The sequence below is a fragment of the Acartia tonsa genome, chromosome 1 (genome assembly GCF_053477335.1).
Source record: "Acartia tonsa isolate MP-2025a chromosome 1, ASM5347733v1, whole genome shotgun sequence".
Lineage (NCBI taxonomy): Eukaryota > Metazoa > Arthropoda > Copepoda > Calanoida > Acartiidae > Acartia > Acartia tonsa.
Window position 1 is genome coordinate 43,837,639 of NC_137260.1, and position 17,585 is coordinate 43,855,223.

General features: G+C 31.3%; 2 protein-coding genes and 1 pseudogene across 2 annotated transcripts; 2 read left to right on the plus strand and 1 right to left on the minus strand.

Annotated features, from left to right (window-relative positions):
* Positions 1 to 1,153: 1,153 nt before the first annotated feature.
* LOC145327640 (V-type proton ATPase 16 kDa proteolipid subunit c pseudogene) lies at positions 1,154 to 1,519 on the minus strand (annotated as a pseudogene).
* Positions 1,520 to 1,761: 242 nt separating this feature from the next.
* On the plus strand, positions 1,762 to 3,830 carry LOC145320792 (uncharacterized). Its single transcript, XM_080162834.1, has 3 exons — positions 1,762 to 2,053; positions 2,579 to 2,724; positions 2,994 to 3,830. The coding sequence occupies exons 1-3, from the start codon at positions 1,910 to 1,912 to the stop codon at positions 3,367 to 3,369; spliced, it is 666 nt and encodes a 221-aa protein (XP_080018960.1). The 5' UTR covers positions 1,762 to 1,909; the 3' UTR covers positions 3,370 to 3,830.
* LOC145327653 (uncharacterized) lies at positions 3,461 to 8,445 on the plus strand. The gene is made up of 8 exons (XM_080171192.1): positions 3,461 to 3,758; positions 4,996 to 5,066; positions 5,488 to 5,540; positions 6,457 to 6,543; positions 6,877 to 6,923; positions 7,253 to 7,333; positions 7,746 to 7,834; positions 8,148 to 8,445. The coding sequence occupies exons 1-8, from the start codon at positions 3,461 to 3,463 to the stop codon at positions 8,226 to 8,228; spliced, it is 807 nt and encodes a 268-aa protein (XP_080027318.1). The 3' UTR covers positions 8,229 to 8,445.
* The last annotated feature ends 9,140 nt before the right edge of the window (positions 8,446 to 17,585 follow it).

Below are 17,585 nucleotides of genomic sequence, written 5' to 3' on the forward strand. Positions count from 1 at the left end.
ATTTCTCTTTGGAGCGTAGAGGTATCCTCCCCCAAAATAGTCATAAAATCTACCAGGAACATTAAGAAGCTACACTGTAAAGGAGAATTACATCGGTTTGGCGGTTAGCGAGATCCTTCGGTACAAAAACAGAGACAGACAGACTCACAAACACACAGTTAGACAGACTTACAAACATCCTGTTACTTTTATATATGGATTAAATAAACACACTAAATTACAAGTTCCTTTGCACACTTTTGTAAATATATGACAACAAATCAAACATCCTTCAAGGATGAAAAAACAATTATTTTCCAGATAAATCTTAAAATTCATTGTCTTATCTTTTTTTTATGATAAATTGTATCCTGTATTTGTACATGATTATAAGTCATACGTATTTTTAATTTGATATTTCAATTTTTGAAATTCTCTTTGAAAATTGAAATGTTAATGTAAGACAAATAACTTTCTGGCATGTATTATTTATTAGTCATAATTGATGTATTTAATTTGATATTTTGTTTACATTTGAAAATAAATAATTGCAAACTCGTTTAATGTTTACTATTTAGTCTACAAAAAAATTATAAAAAAAATGGTTTTTACTGGTTCTCTAATACAATTATACCTTAAAATATCTTAAAACAATTAAATGTTGGTAAAAAAAACTTCAATCTTAAAGTTAGGTTAACCTATTTAAAAAGGTAAACCTTTTTTTGCCTATCATGCTATTCACTATTAATAGAACTATTAGTCAGATTTTTTCCACAAATCGTTTTTTAATGCCTTCTTGTCTCTACGACTCTAAGGACCTCCAAAACGAAGGCTTTTAAAAATGTTGTGTGCGTCTGTTTGTCGCACTTTTTTCAGATATGTGCTCATCTGCCAAAGTAGTAGGAAGTATGATTGTCCTCTATATGGATAACTTAATTAGTTTTATTGAAGAGCAAACATGATGACATCATGTTACATAATTAAAAAATATTCAAGTCAAAAATTGAAAAAAAAAGATTTAATATTAAACAATTTTTAGCACGGGAAGGATAATAATAAATACTCGAGACTACAGATAAATCAATACAATATGCTTAGTAGTATCACAATCATAATTCAGAGTTCTATAGATTAAAATTAAATAAAATAAGATTTAAAATCTTTAAAATAATACTCAACTTTGTTTTACATACAAAATAAGAATAAAAATCATGCCGACGTACAATCTTGACTGCTGAGCTGTGCCTCATACACCAACATTACCGACAATTCCGACAGCATAACAAGCCGCCAGATCAGCGACAAGGTGGACATCTCCGGTGTATAATTTATATTCAGGTGCGGCCGTCAGGTCAGAGGCGATGAGAACAGCTACGACAACACCATAAATAGCGATAATACCAGCAATGACAACGAGTATGATGGACTTCATGATGTCCTCCGGCCTTATAACGGCCATGGCGGCGATACCGGTGCCGGACTTGGCGGTACCATAAGCGGCTCCCATGTCGCCGGAAACAAAAGCAGCTGTGGCTCCCATAACGCCATTTTGAGTTATGTGTGGTTTTTAGTCTCCTAGTGAAGGGAATCAAGCAAAGTAAGCTTGGTCAGTTTATATGGAGTTTTGTATATTATTTTGATCATTTTAAACAGATTTATATTTTTTCCGCTAAACAGCATTAGAAATGGAATAAGTTTTCATGAAAACTTGTTTTTCAAATTAAATGATGTACAATACTATTTCTGGTTGTGGTCATTCTTTTTTCCTAATAACTCACTATAGAGTAGTATTTTTTAAATATTTCTTCGAATACCACACGTTTTCTATATAATTAGAGATAACAAAATAATTTCCATATATAAACTGTATTGTTTTATCTATTTTTGAACAGTAATCAATATCCACTTGAGATTACAGGCAAAAATCATCATGTTTGTTACAAGCAGCAAGTTGGCAGCATTCACTTTAGCAGCTGTTTTACTGCCCAGCATGGCAGCTGCTAAGAGTATTGATATAGAGGACTTGCCCTCTGGTTGTGAAAAGTTTACAGTTGGCAAGTGCGATCCTGCTAAAGTAAGTTGTTTTCAAAATAATTTAGTAACTTTTGTGTGTGAATATTTTTTCTCTGCATTATATCTAAGAATATTAGGAGAACCCACCTTCAAAAAAGCTTAAAACCTGCTGTCTAAAATTAATACTTGCTCCCAGCTGTAAAAAAGAATGGAAATAATTCAAAACAAAAAATGTTTGGTGATTTCAGATGATTTTTTCGGGATTTTGGGGGCTACGCATCGTAGTAAAGACGTCCTTTTATCTGCCCTCCCCTCCCCCTCCCCCCGATTATTATTTTAAGTTTATTTCGCTTGTTTTTTTTGTACCTTATTCCTGACTTGCTTCCCTGATTATTCGAGACCTTGCTCACGCATACTCTTACATTTTATTATGCAGTTTGACGTAAAACATTTTATATTTTTGGAATAGTAGAACAGATTAACATTTTTCCCTTTTCTTAAAATTTGTGCATAGGAAAGTGATTTCATATAGGAGACATATGTATTAAGATTTGCCAAAAGCTTTAATATCTATCTATATTATCAGGATGAAGAGATAGCTGTTTACCACCTTCCAAACAATGAAGGAATGAACATGAACAGCATTTGCCAGGAGGTGTGCCAGATCCAGGAGGGTTGCAATTTCTTTGTTTACAATAAGGCAGCTGCAAACTGTACCCTCTATCATTACAGGTAAATAACTTAGATTTTGTGATCTTATTATTTAATTAGTTAAAAATTCACTTTTGAGTTAAGTCGCCACATAAAACATTTTGCTAACTCATAAGTATTATTAAAAAATCAACTGAACATTAAATACATTTAGAAAAAAATAATTTATGTTTATATAACTTTAAAGTAAGTTTATATTTTTTGAATTTCCTCCATCTGTAAGACAATGTTGTTTTTCTTTAACACTTCAAATATCTTATAAATAGTTACTTACTTGATGAATTTTTCAGATACCTGGACAGTTGTGCTCAGGTTGGAGGCACAGCAGAACCAAGCATTGATGACTGTGCAGCTGGCATTGACAGTACTTGTGATACCTTTGTCCAAGAAGACTGCCATTTTACTGGAGCTGATGTCTTCCATGAGACTTCTGTAACAGATGCCCATTCTTGTCAGAGATTGTTGCATACCATTGGATTTGCATACAATGCTAAATACTTTATTTATGATTCTGCTGAGCATAAATGTACCTTTTATGACAGCGATGAGTTTGACTGTGATAGTTTGAGTGGACCTGAGCTACCAGATCTGGATGAATGCAATGGTTCTCCCAGTTCCACAACCGAATCATCAACAGGAGAATATGAATTTTTATTTATGAGTTAACTGTTATATATTGTAATTATAGATAATGTACTTCACCCCCTACCCTTACAAAAAAGATAAAACATGACTTTAAATTCATCTTTATAAATTCATGCCTGTTGTAGAGACAACAACCACATCCATGCCTAACACCACAATAACCACAACCTTACCATCAACATCAATAACAACATCATGGCCAACCACCATATCAACAACTTTAATTCCAACAACCTCAGGAGCAACATCTTTCATTCCTACAACCTCAACAACAACTTTCAATCCAACAACCTCAACTGCAACTGTTATTTCAACAACCTCAACAGCAACTAATATTCCAACAACCTCAACAACAACTTTAATTCCAACAACCTTAACAACAACATCCACCACAACGATAACTACCCAAGGTCAGCTGAGACTAAATTTGTTATTTCTATTTGTATTGTTAGCTTATAAACCAAATAAACTTTTACTTCAAAGAATTGTTATTAAAGATTATTTTTTGAAATTGTATCAGCTTTATTTGCTGAATGTTACATTTTACAATAGCATTAGTGTTATTTTGTATGATTGAAAACAAATAGTGCACTATTAGGAATTAGATAAACTGGACTAATCCAAGACAAGCTGTGTACACTTATACTTGCTGCCTTTTTGTATACACTCAAAGGTATGGTGGTCTTATCATTTATTTAGTATTTAATAAGTTTGGATTGATTTTTGATGAAGAATATTTTGTTTTGTTGATATTTAATGATCAGTAAAACAAATTATTTTAATATTGGTAACTTTTTAACTTTTAGAATAAGTCTGCAATTAGGTTTTATAAAAAAATTTTGTGCATAAAAAGTAAAAGTAATATTTATTAAACATTCAAGAAGTTTTTTTTTTAAATATGAATTATCCTAATTGACAATTAAAGGTTAGTGATTACAAATCAAAGATAAGGAAATCCTGATTATACAAAGTTCATTAGCATTCCAAACAAAAGATTTTTATTATTTAATCAAAGTACACTATTAAATTCATAGATAAAGATTATAAATTATAGAATATTTTTCATCATACATATTTCATGTATGTATAATTACATAAATATTTTCAAATTATTAGTCCTTTTAGCCTTGATTGTAAAACTAGCAAACTATTGTAATGAATGCAAGTAGTAAATATTAGTTAAGATTTGAATGGACAAATAAGCCCCCCGTAGGGGTTAGGCATTTGAAACACCTAAATGATAGTCTAAAATAGGTCAGCTTAGGTTAAGTATCCAATCCTGCATTTGTCCACTCCTGCTTTTGTCCTGGGACCCAAATTTAATTTCATTTGAAAAAAGATGTTGTTTTATCTAATAACACGATGTTACTAAATTTGCTATAACATTCATGCTATCTGAAATATTAAAATATATAGTATACATCCGGTGCTTTCCCTCAAATTGTCTTGCGAGCACCAAACCTGACCAAAAACTTACACAAAAATATCCCTAACTTCAGTTTTTAATTTGTTTCGAAATTATAATGCTTTCTAGGCAGTTAGAAGAAAAGTGCCACATAAATAAATATCAATAATAGTACGATAAAAGAAAGTATTAAGAAATAAGGATAATTTTCATTTTCCCAACTTTTAGTTACTTTTCTATAGATTTGGACGGAAGTTGGTTTGATATCTGCTCCACAAAACAAAGCAGCAATTCTGTAGATCAATGTTGTAAGGTATTTTTATAAGTAAAGCTTCTCTACATTTTAATTAGCAACCATGTATTTTTCGTATTTTTTCAATACTCACACCAGCTAAATTTAATAAATAATTTAATAAGAAAGTCGGAACAAATTTCAGTATGGCTTCGAAACCGATCAAATTCCGCTGTATTAGAACCGGTGCTCAGCCCTACTGAAAAATCACTTATTGACTCATATTACAATCAATTTTCCACGAATTTAAAATAAAAGATTATAAAATTAATACCAGTTTTTTTAGACCGGGTCTTCGGCCCCTTGGGGCTAATATTTCATTTAAATATCTGCGAAAAGTTGTCTAAAATATGATATGATAAATAACTATACTATTTTAGTTTTATTGTTTTAAATTGAATTTTCATTCCAACATGTTTCTTACTTCTCTTTATTTTATTAGAGTTCAGAACTTGGAATGGCTGGCCATTTTTATAAGTTAGATAAAACATCCAGGTAAAAAGGATAAATAATGTTAACAAGGATGATAAAATACTTTTCAAGCGAATTGTTTAAAACGAAGTTAGGTGCTATTGATGACAAAAATGACCTCAAAAACATGTATGTATATGTATATATATATTTTGCTTTCTAATAAATTTCATTATTTGTAAATTAAAATCATGGCAGTGCAGTGTATAATTTTCTTCAAATTCAACTATGTATCTTGAAACAATTAATCAATATGAAATCAGATTTGTCAATATAATGTATGTAAAAAAGTTAGACCAGAATAACATGGATGCGGTCTAGTATATTTCTAGGACCTATGTGGATCAGACTAGGTCTAGTGTATTTCTAGGACCTATGTGGATCAGACTAGGTCTAGTATATTTCTAGGTCCTATGTGGATCAGACTAGGTCTAGTATATTTCTAGGACCTATGTGGATCAGACTAGGTCTAGTATATTTCTAGGACCTATGTGGATCTGACTAGGTCTAGTGTATTTCTAGGACCTATGTGGATCAGACTAGGTCTAGTATATTTCTAGGTCCTATGTGGATCAGACTAGGTCTAGTATATTTCTAGGACCTATGTGGATCAGACTAGGTCTAGTATATTTCTAGGACCTATGTGGATCAGACTAGGTCTAGTATATTTCTAGGACCTATGTGGATCTGACTAGGTCTAGTATATTTCTAGAGCCTATGTGGATCAGACTTGGTCTAGTATATTTCTAGGACCTAAGTGGATCATACTAGGTCTAGCATATTTCTAGGACCTATGTGGATCTGACTAGGTCTAGTATATCTCTAGGACCTTTGTGGATCAGACTATGTCTAGTATATTTATAGGACCTAGGTGGATCTAACTAGGTCTAGCATATTTCTAGGACTTATGTGGATCAGATTAGGTGTAGTATTTTTCTAGGACTTATGTGGATCAGACTAAAGCTTGCTTGGTACATGGCATGGAGGATCCTGCTGGAAGATACAGTCTGGTCAACTTTGAATCCAGGTAAAAAAATTTAAAAATTGAGTGTGGCTTCGAAGCTAATTAATATCCGCTGGATTATAACCGGTTCTGAGCCATACTTAGAAATCATGTATTGCATTGAATTACAGACAATTTTCCAGGGATATTCAAATAAAAATCATATAATTCAAACAAGTTTTGATAGCACGAGCCTTAGGCCCATCAGGATTACCAAAACGGATTCACCAATCATACATTATACTATATTTAAGGATTTTTGGGAATGATAATTTTATCTTGTTAAAGAATTAGTTCAGGTTGAAATATATTTTGCTCTTTTATAAAGTCAAGTGATTTTCAATGTTGATTTTTTAGAAGAGAATATAACTGTGTAATGAAATATATAGCTTCTAACAATAAGAGTAAGTTTTTTTAGAATAAAGATTATCAAAAAAGCCTTGTAATTTGCGAAAAATGTACAGGCAAAAAAATTATGTTCATCTTTACAATTGTATTGTACAATATCTATAAGTTTAAAAATTGACGTATAGCCCATTGTTCGTCTATAGAAAAGCTAAACAATACATATTATAGATTTTAATGTAGAAAGAAATAATTAAACTGAATTATATTGATTTTTAATAGATTTTTTTGCGGAAAGCTGTATATAATAATATTCTATAAATAACTACATGAAATAGAATGAGACCACTAATTCATATCTAAAAGTATAAATATTTTTTTATTGCAGATGTTGGAGCCATGTATATTGGTTTGAAGGCAGATTCTAATGACTATGCAAAAAATCTGTTTGAATGGGACAACCCATTATGTTAGTATTTATTACGATTAATTATAGTAAACCAATATAGGGAGAAAGGGTTAAATAACTGTATTTTCCTATTGTAATGAGCTTGTGCCGACTCTCAATTGGGTCTTTGAAAATCAATCAATGGTAACTGAAATATTAACACAGACAAGTAGCAGAAGGTCATTAGAAAAGGGGGGGGGGGGTAAAAGTTATCTGTAAATACATCTATACTATAGTATTACTACTGTTACTATTACTAGCGGCTGAGCACTTACATTTCTCTTAGGAATATTCAAATGTTTCTTTTACGAAATTAAGTACAACAAAAAATTACTGTAGTTTAATCACGAAACCTATCATAACAATTCATATTTGGAAAATCACGAAACCTTTCAGTTATTTGTTTAGAAATTAATTGTTATTTTCCGATTAGATGGTTTTGACGGAAGTTTGTTGTTTGATAATTGGTCCCCTGACAGCCCTAATGGAAGAGGGGACTGTGTTACTGTTCAGTTTGGAGAGGTTTATCAATATTTTTTTGAAATTTTCTTAAGACTAAATTTTTATAAATTTATACAGCTAAATGCCATTAGATTTAAAGATAATAAAGTATATATATTTATTAGATAACAACCCTAAATTTACTATTATGTACCTTTAATTTTGCTCATTTTGTACAAGCCTTTTTAAGAATATAGCCCAATTTTATTCTTCAAATTTTTCTAGGAGGGGAAGGGATAACAGAAAGTAAACCAAAAACTCTCTCTTTCTCTCTATAAATGAAACATAAAAAATGGCGAATTTTTAATGTTTTCATTCATGTTATATATTTTAGAATCTGTCCAGAAGCGGATTATGGGTAGACTCACCATGTAATCTTCAACTTCCAGCCATCTGTGAGAGAGCAAGAAAATAATTTCATATAGTTAATTTAAAAAATTCCTTGTTCATGTCATTAGAGCACCTAAATCAATCCCCCAAATTTAAAATTTTTTCTATTAGGCAAATAAGTTGAGTGTAAAGTTTGGAAACAGAGAGGTTGTCTTTGGAGATTCACTTACAAAAACAGAGATTTGACTAAATATTCATTCATATAGAAAAAAAGTTTTCAAATAAAATGTTATAAATAAAGTTTATTTTTTTTTTTTTTTAGGTCACATAGTAACAGTTTTGATATATTTTGTTCAACTTTTTATTTTTATTTTTGGACTATGCTTATTTAAAAAAAACATTAAGGGGCTACTTTCCATCATAGTGCCTAGAGATCACAGAACCCAACCCTTAATTTTTTCTATTACCAACCCTTACAGAAAGTTCTAACCCTTCTGGCATACCCTAATAAAAGCTAATATAACCTAGCTTAAGGTAAAATACTAACACTCGTTGGCGTAAGATAACCTCTATAATGTTTATTTATTTATCTATAAGATTAGAACGGAAAAATGGGTTAAACACAGGAAAACAAACAAACAATACTATCCAAAAATTTCTTAAATAAATAAATCAAAATCAGTCGTATTTAAACAATTTTACATTGTTAAATCTAACACTTCCTTAATTTGCAATATTATCTGCATACTTCAGACATTTAGGGAAAGGTTAATAGCGAATAGAATATTATCTAAATCAGTAATTTGATTTGTGATCACGCAAATTAATAATAAGAAAAAATATTTTAAAATGCATGTTTTTGGTCCTTATAGAATATGTAAGAGTTACACTGCAGGTTCGAATCTACACGCTCGCTAGGGCAAAAAAATAGGCACATATTGTACAATCTAAAATAAGTGAGCTGGATAATCAATGGTCCAAAAAGCTGTTGTTTAGATTCCTTACTTAAATTTATATAGACATATTCTTTCCGGTACTGCTTTGGAACCGATTAATATCCGCTGGATTAGAACCGGTTCTTAGTCGTTCTGAAAAATCATGCAAAGCATCGTATTACAAACAAGTTTCCACGAATATTAAATTAAAAATAAAGAGCTATGTGTGACAAATAACTGTTATTATAATCTTCCTTATTTATATTAACGCATTTTTTCATAATTATTGACATTCTATTCTTTTTTTCAAGCATAATGAAAATTTATGAAATATCTCACTTCATAACATTATCCCTTTAACTCTGAAATAATTGAAATAAGTTGAAATCCAACACTTCTGAGCTGAGCTCACCTAGCTTGCCTTTAAACACAGGAAATATCCTTCAATATTTCCTTATTCTCTTTAACAGCGGCTCAGTTTTTAAACATATTAACTTCAACAAAACGATATACCACTTTATTTAAAGCTTATTGAAATTTGATAAAATTGTATGCAAAATTAAAGAATTCATATTTTGATTTTTGTATTATGGTCTTTCAAATTTAGTTTACTTTCAAACTGCAAGAAGTTAGACCTTTTAACGAAAAAGAATTAAGATAGGATTGATAAGGTGAATAGGATTGGCTCTTTTTATATATTTTTTATATATTTTTCAAACTACAAGGTTACAATGAGACAATTCAAGCAGGCCTAAATATAAGAGCTATACATCCCAATGTACAAGCGATTTTAAAGACAAATTCCTAATCTAAAAAAGCATAATTAGAATAAGATAAATAAGCTTTAAAAACTGCTACCTAAGGGAATAGTAGAATAAATATTTTGGGTAGTAGAAATTGTTTATAAATCCCATACCCACCTTTCAAAGATCACTATGCAAAGTTTAAACTATCACAATGGCATCAAATTTAAATCATTGGACAAAATGTATATTATTCAGTAAATAATGAAAGTATCGAACTGTAAAATGTGTATTTTATGAATATAAAATTTTATCAATTTTCATTGTGACTTAACCTTTAGGGTGTATGTGTGTGGATGGGGGGTTATTTTACCACAACGTTTTTTTTATTGTCTTGTGTCTTGGGAAAAGAGCGGGAGGGTGGGTTCAAATAGCCTAAAACCAGCTATTGACCGGTACTAAACTTTGGAACGATGGGTGTAGCCTTTTACGAGATTTTAGCGAACAATAATAAAACTTACTTATATTTATGACGTTTCCTATAAACTCTACGGGTTTTTCTCAATGAATTAGTTCACTCAACCCTCTTGCCACTTAGGATTATTAGGATTACTCTTTATTGCCTTATTGATATATTTTTAAAAACAGGAGTTAACCCTACGAAAAATAGCCAAAAACATGTCTTAACTGTTTTCCAGTAAATTCTGTTTTAAAACACTTTTTAATTTCATAGTGATTTGTCCTAGTTATAAAAATGTAAACTTTTCAAATGTTTATGATCCAAAGTAAAGTAAGATTTTCTTTCTATAAATCAGTTAGGGATAGGAAATAAGTTTCCTTTATAGAAAAAAGGTTTAAGATTTCAGTTTCAAAAAGTTCCAGAAAATCCCAACGAAGAAGGGCAAAAAGGGTGTTTTGAAGTTATTAAACTAGTCACAAAAAAGGAAATAATAAGTTTTTCAGTTTAAAACAGCCTAAACCCACCCTAGAACCTATGTAAAGCTTGTCTAAAATGAAGAATTCAGTGAGTTTAGTTGAGTGCAAGTTCTCAAAGGACATAAAAAAACTTACTACTTTATATGAGGATAGGTTTACAAAGTAATGAACATGAAGGAACTTTATCTGCAAGGACCTAACTGTAGATTGTTTATAGTTTAAATTCACAAAGTCACACCGAAATGAAAGCAAACTTCCTTAGGACATATCTTTATTTTTATTAAACATTTGACTTAAAAAGGGGATCTTAAAAAATTTATTTATTTTCTTTATAAGAAGTTTAAAATGTTTGATGTTGTTTTCATAATATTAAATCATTTATTACATAATTGTTTTTGACTTTTATGGACTTGTTTTATTAAAACAAGGACGATTACATACATGAAACTAGAAGCGTGCAGAAGTGGGTTGTATACAGGTACATCTATCCCCAAGGCAAAATTAGGTGTTTACCACTTAACACCCTTTGACAGAGATCTTCATTCAGCTGATACATCCCCCTAAAGCTGTTAGGAGGGGTGTCAAGTTAAAAAGCCCCTCTTAAAGTTAAGGGTAGTGTGGAAAAAATTCGCACGCTTCGTCCATTCCCTACTACTTGAACAAATGAGAAAATCTAACATCTTTCATGATTTAATATGACCTATTTATTTGCCCTTCAAGTTACGTAAGACCAAACTACGTCTGCTAACCACTTTAAGAAACTTGAAGAGCATTTTTGCAACTATAAAATCTGTTGAAAAAGCCCAAATTTGGTGCCTTATTTCTAGAATGTATTATATTTTGATAATAAATCATTGAGTCTTTATATAAATTTAAACATATTTCAACAGTGTTAACCAGTGATAAAGGGATAACACAATAGATGAAATAAAATACTAGGAGGTTTCTCAAAAAATAATTGTAAAATCGGCTGTAACTGCTAATAACTTAATAAGGGTCAGAATAGTAAAAAAGAGTTTAAGGGCATACTTATCAATTTAACATTTTAAGTGCCGCTAGAGGCCTCTAGGGGCTCAACCGCTAATCTGTACATACAGTAACTTCATTCATCCCTGTGTTACTGATGCATCCACACACACACAAACAAACCAACATACACACACAGATGGAATGCCTAATAAGGCAAAAAGGTCGTTTATAAAAAGAGGCTCTCACAATACTAGGAATGGGGACACATAATCACCAATTTAAATCAAATAAATGGATATATGTAGATATTATGACAGCAGGAAAATGTTCGTCAATATAGGTTGCTAACATGGACATCTTTTTTAGGTCAGTTTGTTCATCCAGTAGGAAGAAAGGGGATGGGGTAACGTGGTAGAATGAAGGCAAATTTTAGCGTGTTTCACTTTATTAAATGTTTGATTAAGATATTATACAAAACAAATGTAAAATTTAAAATGAATCAATTTAAGTAAGTTTGAAAGTTTATGTTATTATTAATAACATTATTGATCAATTTAAAAATTAGCTTCGTTAAAAAACAAATATTGAGGTGTTATATGATTCAAATATATTAAAATTATGGAAACTTAGTCCCTGTATCTGCTCAAAACTCTATATAAAGATCTTCATTAACGGTTCGATTCATTAAATTGCTTTTTAACATTACAGATCAAATCATGTTCGACAATAGATAATTATAGATTAATGGTCAGGTAGTTTATTTCTCTCACCAAACTTATTCAAAACAAACAGCAGTCATTTTTTAAAGCCTGTTTCAATTTAATGCTCTTAGTTTTTTTTTGTTAAATAAGAATAACAAAACCAATAAAGGCAAAGCTCTAAAATCATATGGTAGGACAAACGAACATTAACACTTGCTGAGTGTCAAAAAGAAACACTTCGCACTTTCAAGTAACGATTATAGAGTTTTTTCTCTTTCTAATTCGTATCTTACTGTTACAGGAATTATCATGCAAAACTCGAAATGGATAGGGCAATTATAATATGCCTAAATTAACGATTAGAGCTATCCTGAATGAATGGACCAACCGACCCAAATTACGCAGAATCTTCACTTTAAAAATTTGTAGGTCATAACTTTTTGGTATTTTTACTGTTCTATGATGTTCTATGTAGACTACACAAAGTTAGCTCGCTCCAAAAAGATGTTAATTACTGACTAGATGTAGCCTTTTTTTTAAGCGAAGCTTCTCTAAAAGTTATGTACTGATCTGTCTGTGTTGTAATATATGTAAAAAAAACAGCTAAACATTTTCGAAAATATATTCTAGAACTGGATATGGAAAAGCAGAAAATAGCCTAAAACCATACCTAGACTTTTTATAAAAATAAAATGGCCTAAAACCACCCCAAGATCTATAAGAAGCTTCATAGTAAAGGAGAACCATACTGGTTCAGCGGTTAGTGATATCCTTAGCTACAGACAAAAAAGGATTACTAATTTATATAATAGGATCGGTGATATTATTGCTATGCTTCGCCACATGTGGAAAAAATGATGATTGTTTCAATATCTGATAATGATGGCTATAACAGTTACTTAGTTATCAGATGATTTTGCAAATATTGGGCTCCCTTCTGCAAATGGACAATTGTAAACAATTTAAAATTGCATTAAACTGATCATTGATTGATAATATTTAATGTTGATTCATTAATTAAAGTCCTATTTACTAGCAATAGGATGTGTGTTTTTCTATCATTATGTAAATTATGATATCTTAAACTAAGAAAATGTTTCCTCTGGCGAGCTTGGTGTTAGTCTTGATATGTAGATATGTTCGTGCCTTAGTTATATGACCTCGTAAAACACCTACCCTTTGAATATGTAAAAAAAAGAAAAGTTAAGAATTTGTCTAATAGCAAATGGTTACTATTGATGTAAGAAGCATTAGGGAAATGTATTGTACACAAAAAAATGTTCGAAATTTACATTTTTTGAGCAATACAGTTATACGAACGAACGTACGGCAAGTAGTTATATATCAAATACCATAGGCGTCCAAGGGGGGGGTAATGGGGCGATTAGGAGGGGGTATTTACCCCCCCCCAAACAATTTTGGGGGGGTAAATCCCCCCCCAAAATTGAAAATCTCTAACAAAAAAAATTTTTGCGCGCTTCGCGCGCATTTTTAATACTAAATTTTTGATAAAATTTAAATTACACCCCCCAAAAATTTTACCCCGGGGGTAAATTTGGGGGGGGGGGTAAACAAATTTTACCCCTGCCAACAGATTTCAGGGGGGGTAATTACCCCCCCCCCAAGCAAATTTTACCCCCGGGGTAAAAATTTTGGGGGGGGGTAAAAAAAATTTGCGGCGCGCTTCGCGCGCCATTTTACCCCCCCCAAAATAAAAAGCTTGGACGCCCCTGTCAAATACATAATGTAATACAAATGTAAGGCAACGGATATTGAACTTTTAGTGTTGTAAAACGTTTTATTTTTTGTACCGTATAGGTCTCTACAATTTATTCATATTCGTCTGTATGCCTACAGCTTTTTTTCAATTAAAGCCAAACATCTAGATTTTTGCACTAGTTAAGGAATTATGCAAATTAAAACAGCGTGTAGTGTCCAATAAAAAATGACGTCATACAATACAAATGATAAATGATAGTCCAATATACATTGTAATTTACCAATGGTAAATTGTATACTGGCCTATCATTGGTCATTTGTATTGTCTTCCTTGCTGTCTGTAAGGTTGTAGTCAGGGATCATAAGGGGTACGACAAAGAATATACTTTTATTTACAGCTCCATTGACGAAAGACAAAATTACCACTTATGTAGATTGAAATAAGTGATTTAATAGATTGGACATTGCTAGTTTAATTAAAATTTAATAAAATAACCCATTTTTTTGTTCAATGATGAGAGGACGTATTTAAGAAACACATTTAAATGGGTACCAGCTTAATTTATAGGCCTATGTTCCGTCCCTCCCCGGGTTGTAGTACATGTGATGACAAGGAACTTTAATACACATTTTACATGACACATTACACACATTCTACACTAACAGATACAACAGACATTATCCCCTGAAAACCACATTGAACCCCCTCTTATTTACAACCTCCCTTCTCCTTCAAATCATTGGCATGCATGCAGAGGGTTTGAGAGAGGTGCAGGTGGGTTCGAGGTTTAGGTTTTTATTTTTAAGACTACAAGAGGAGTGTTATTTTAATGTCTGTTCAAGGTGTTCAAGGTTCAAGGTGTTCAACCTCCTACATAATCAAAATACTTACACCCACCCGAAATTTAAGGGAGTTGTGACTAGTTTAACTTGACAACCCCATTAGATGTTTAATGGTAGGTAGATCTTCGAAAAGGGGGGTGAAGAGGGGGTTAGGGGGTGGAAACAAACGATCGGGCTTGTTATGGGGGCTCTAACGTCAATTGAAGGGAAATTGCCGTTACAAATATAAAGTGAACTTCATTACCATGATTCCAAGTTGTAAAACATTCAATCTAAAAAAAGCTGGCTAAATATCTTATTATATCATATTGGAATAAATAAAACTCCCACCCTCTCACTCTAAGTTTCTATAATTATCTCAGATTAGTTAAAATTGCATTATTCCAATTGATTAGGGCCCAAAAAAAACGAAAAGGGGGATCTAACGTTTTTTTTCTTGATAAATTAGAGATTGTAGTTTTAAAGATCTGTAAATGTGTTAAGTAACACTTTTTGTAACGGCTTTTTTTATAGCAGCGAGATATTTTTTTTAGATTAGATTAGATTAAATAAACACTACTACAGATAAGAAAAATATCGAAAAGACATTAAAAACTTCGCTAAAATGCCCCAAAATCTTTCTTGTTTTTTTTCAGGAACTTTTTTTTGAGACTTAATTTTTTTGGTCTTTATGTAATTAATGATAATTTTATTCTAAAAATGATTGCTTTATCTATCAGAAATCTTTTATAAGAAAATATAAAAAGATTATATAGACCACAACTTTGCATAATGATTCTTAAAACTGGTTAGTTACAATTTTGATGGCGTAGCAACTCTTTAATCGCAGGAATAGCCAACAAACGAATTAAATATAAATTAATATTTGGAGTGCAGATAAAAAGTGTTGCCCAGCTGAAAATCACATAATTTTTGGATAGATTTCTAATAGATCTCCTTTAATATTCTAAGTGCGGGTACTAAACTATTGACATCCATGATTTTGTATGAAATTAATCTTAAAATATCTGCCCATCCTTCCCTAATTGTCCATATGTAGGAAAATAATTTGGTGCTGCACCCTCCTACAGAGATGATTGATATTAATAGAGTTTTATTACAGATACAAAGTAGTTGTAACATGGACGATCATGCGCCAATGTTAGCCTCGGATAGCCTTTGAAGACGGGATACACCACTAGATCTTAATTAAGTTTAGCTCTAAATCAAACCATGCTTAATTATGTACATAGTTCAAAGTTCCTTCAGACAAACAACCCTTTAATTGCACGACCTTTGTCTAGAAGTTCTAACTGTGCATGATAAGGAGTTGTACTTGTTTTGGATAAGGCATTTCCCCTACTCCAACTATTTATGCCCTAAACCATTTTTTATTTAGTTATGACGCGGCTTCCCGACAACGAGCGGGTTTGCTACGTGTTACGCCGCCACAGTACTTAAAACTAAACATAAATCTTTCATGGTTCTATGAGAAGCTACACTGTAAAGGAGAACTTTATTAATTCAGCGGTTAAAGATACTTTAGTACACAGACAGACTTATACCCTTTTACTTTATAAAAATATCATAGAAGGACAGAATTACTTACAAACTAACAGACCAACAATATTGACAGTCTATAATTACTTCTATTATCCATTTAATATATGAAATAACAGTTTTAATTAAACTAAAACATGTCTGTCGGCAATTTCCCTCAAAATACTAGTGGACCCCCACCCCCTTTCTCGTCTCTAATCTTGATTTTGACTTTTTGTAGGAGAATCTTTATTATACCTTTTAAAGAAAGGTTTGTTAAAGTATCATAGATTTTCCGCAGGGCTACTCTTACCCGCGGGTTTAAAAATACCTGAAGGGGTTTAAAAGGAAAAAGAAGAAAATGGAAGGGAGGCTTTGTAGGGTCTACTGGTCCATAAGAGGGATATTACCCCGTATGTCTATACTGTTTAAAAGATGGTCAATTTTCGCCACTCCTTTTTTTCTTGTAGTGAGTAGGAAGAGGGTAGAAGCATAAAATTGATCCTATTTCAAACAAATTATCTTTTATATTGGTTTTTAGGCGGAGCCTCTCCTTAATTAGGGTTTATATGCAGTCATTTAAATAAACCGTCTTATAATTTCGTTGGATAAATTAGCAAAAATAAAGATTTATTAACTCAATCGATAAAATATATATATCTCTGTTCTTCTATGTATATATATGTTATTTAATGTAAAATAACTTATGCTTTTTAAAAACAACAGGATAAATAACATTGATGACAACACCTATTAAATTAAAACTTTAATATATTGAAGTTTATATAGTTCTTCTGATGAAATTATATTTATTTCATTTGATTTGAAACAATCTTGAATTCATAGATGTACGTACAATGCGTATTTAATAAATAAGGTGATTTGATCATATTAAAATATAGTTCAAAACGCATTGAAATCAACAAGGTTAAAAATGATTATCATAAACTAATGAAACCAACACAAACTCTCTAATGACAGACTATGTTGGATATAGAAAAGATTTGCATGTAAAAAGAATGAATATGTGTCCATATTTCACGCCATTGAAACTTAATAACCTCGTTAAGGCCCTTGC

What these genes read in the sequence shown, in the direction of transcription:
- LOC145320792 (XM_080162834.1), top strand. Translation starts at nt 1,910, where the DNA reads ATGTTTGTTACAAGCAGCAAGTTGGCAGCATTCACTTTAGCAGCTGTT. An exon ending in GCAAGTGCGATCCTGCTAAA is followed by an intron (nt 2,054 to 2,578) that starts GTAAGTTGTTTT and finishes CTATATTATCAG; the next exon opens with GATGAAGAGATAGCTGTTTA. An exon ending in TGTACCCTCTATCATTACAG is followed by an intron (nt 2,725 to 2,993) that starts GTAAATAACTTA and finishes TGAATTTTTCAG; the next exon opens with ATACCTGGACAGTTGTGCTC.
- LOC145327653 (XM_080171192.1), top strand. Translation starts at nt 3,461, where the DNA reads ATGCCTGTTGTAGAGACAACAACCACATCCATGCCTAACACCACAATA. An exon ending in AAGTTAGATAAAACATCCAG is followed by an intron (nt 5,541 to 6,456) that starts GTAAAAAGGATA and finishes GTATTTTTCTAG; the next exon opens with GACTTATGTGGATCAGACTA. An exon ending in CTGGTCAACTTTGAATCCAG is followed by an intron (nt 6,544 to 6,876) that starts GTAAAAAAATTT and finishes TTGATTTTTTAG; the next exon opens with AAGAGAATATAACTGTGTAA.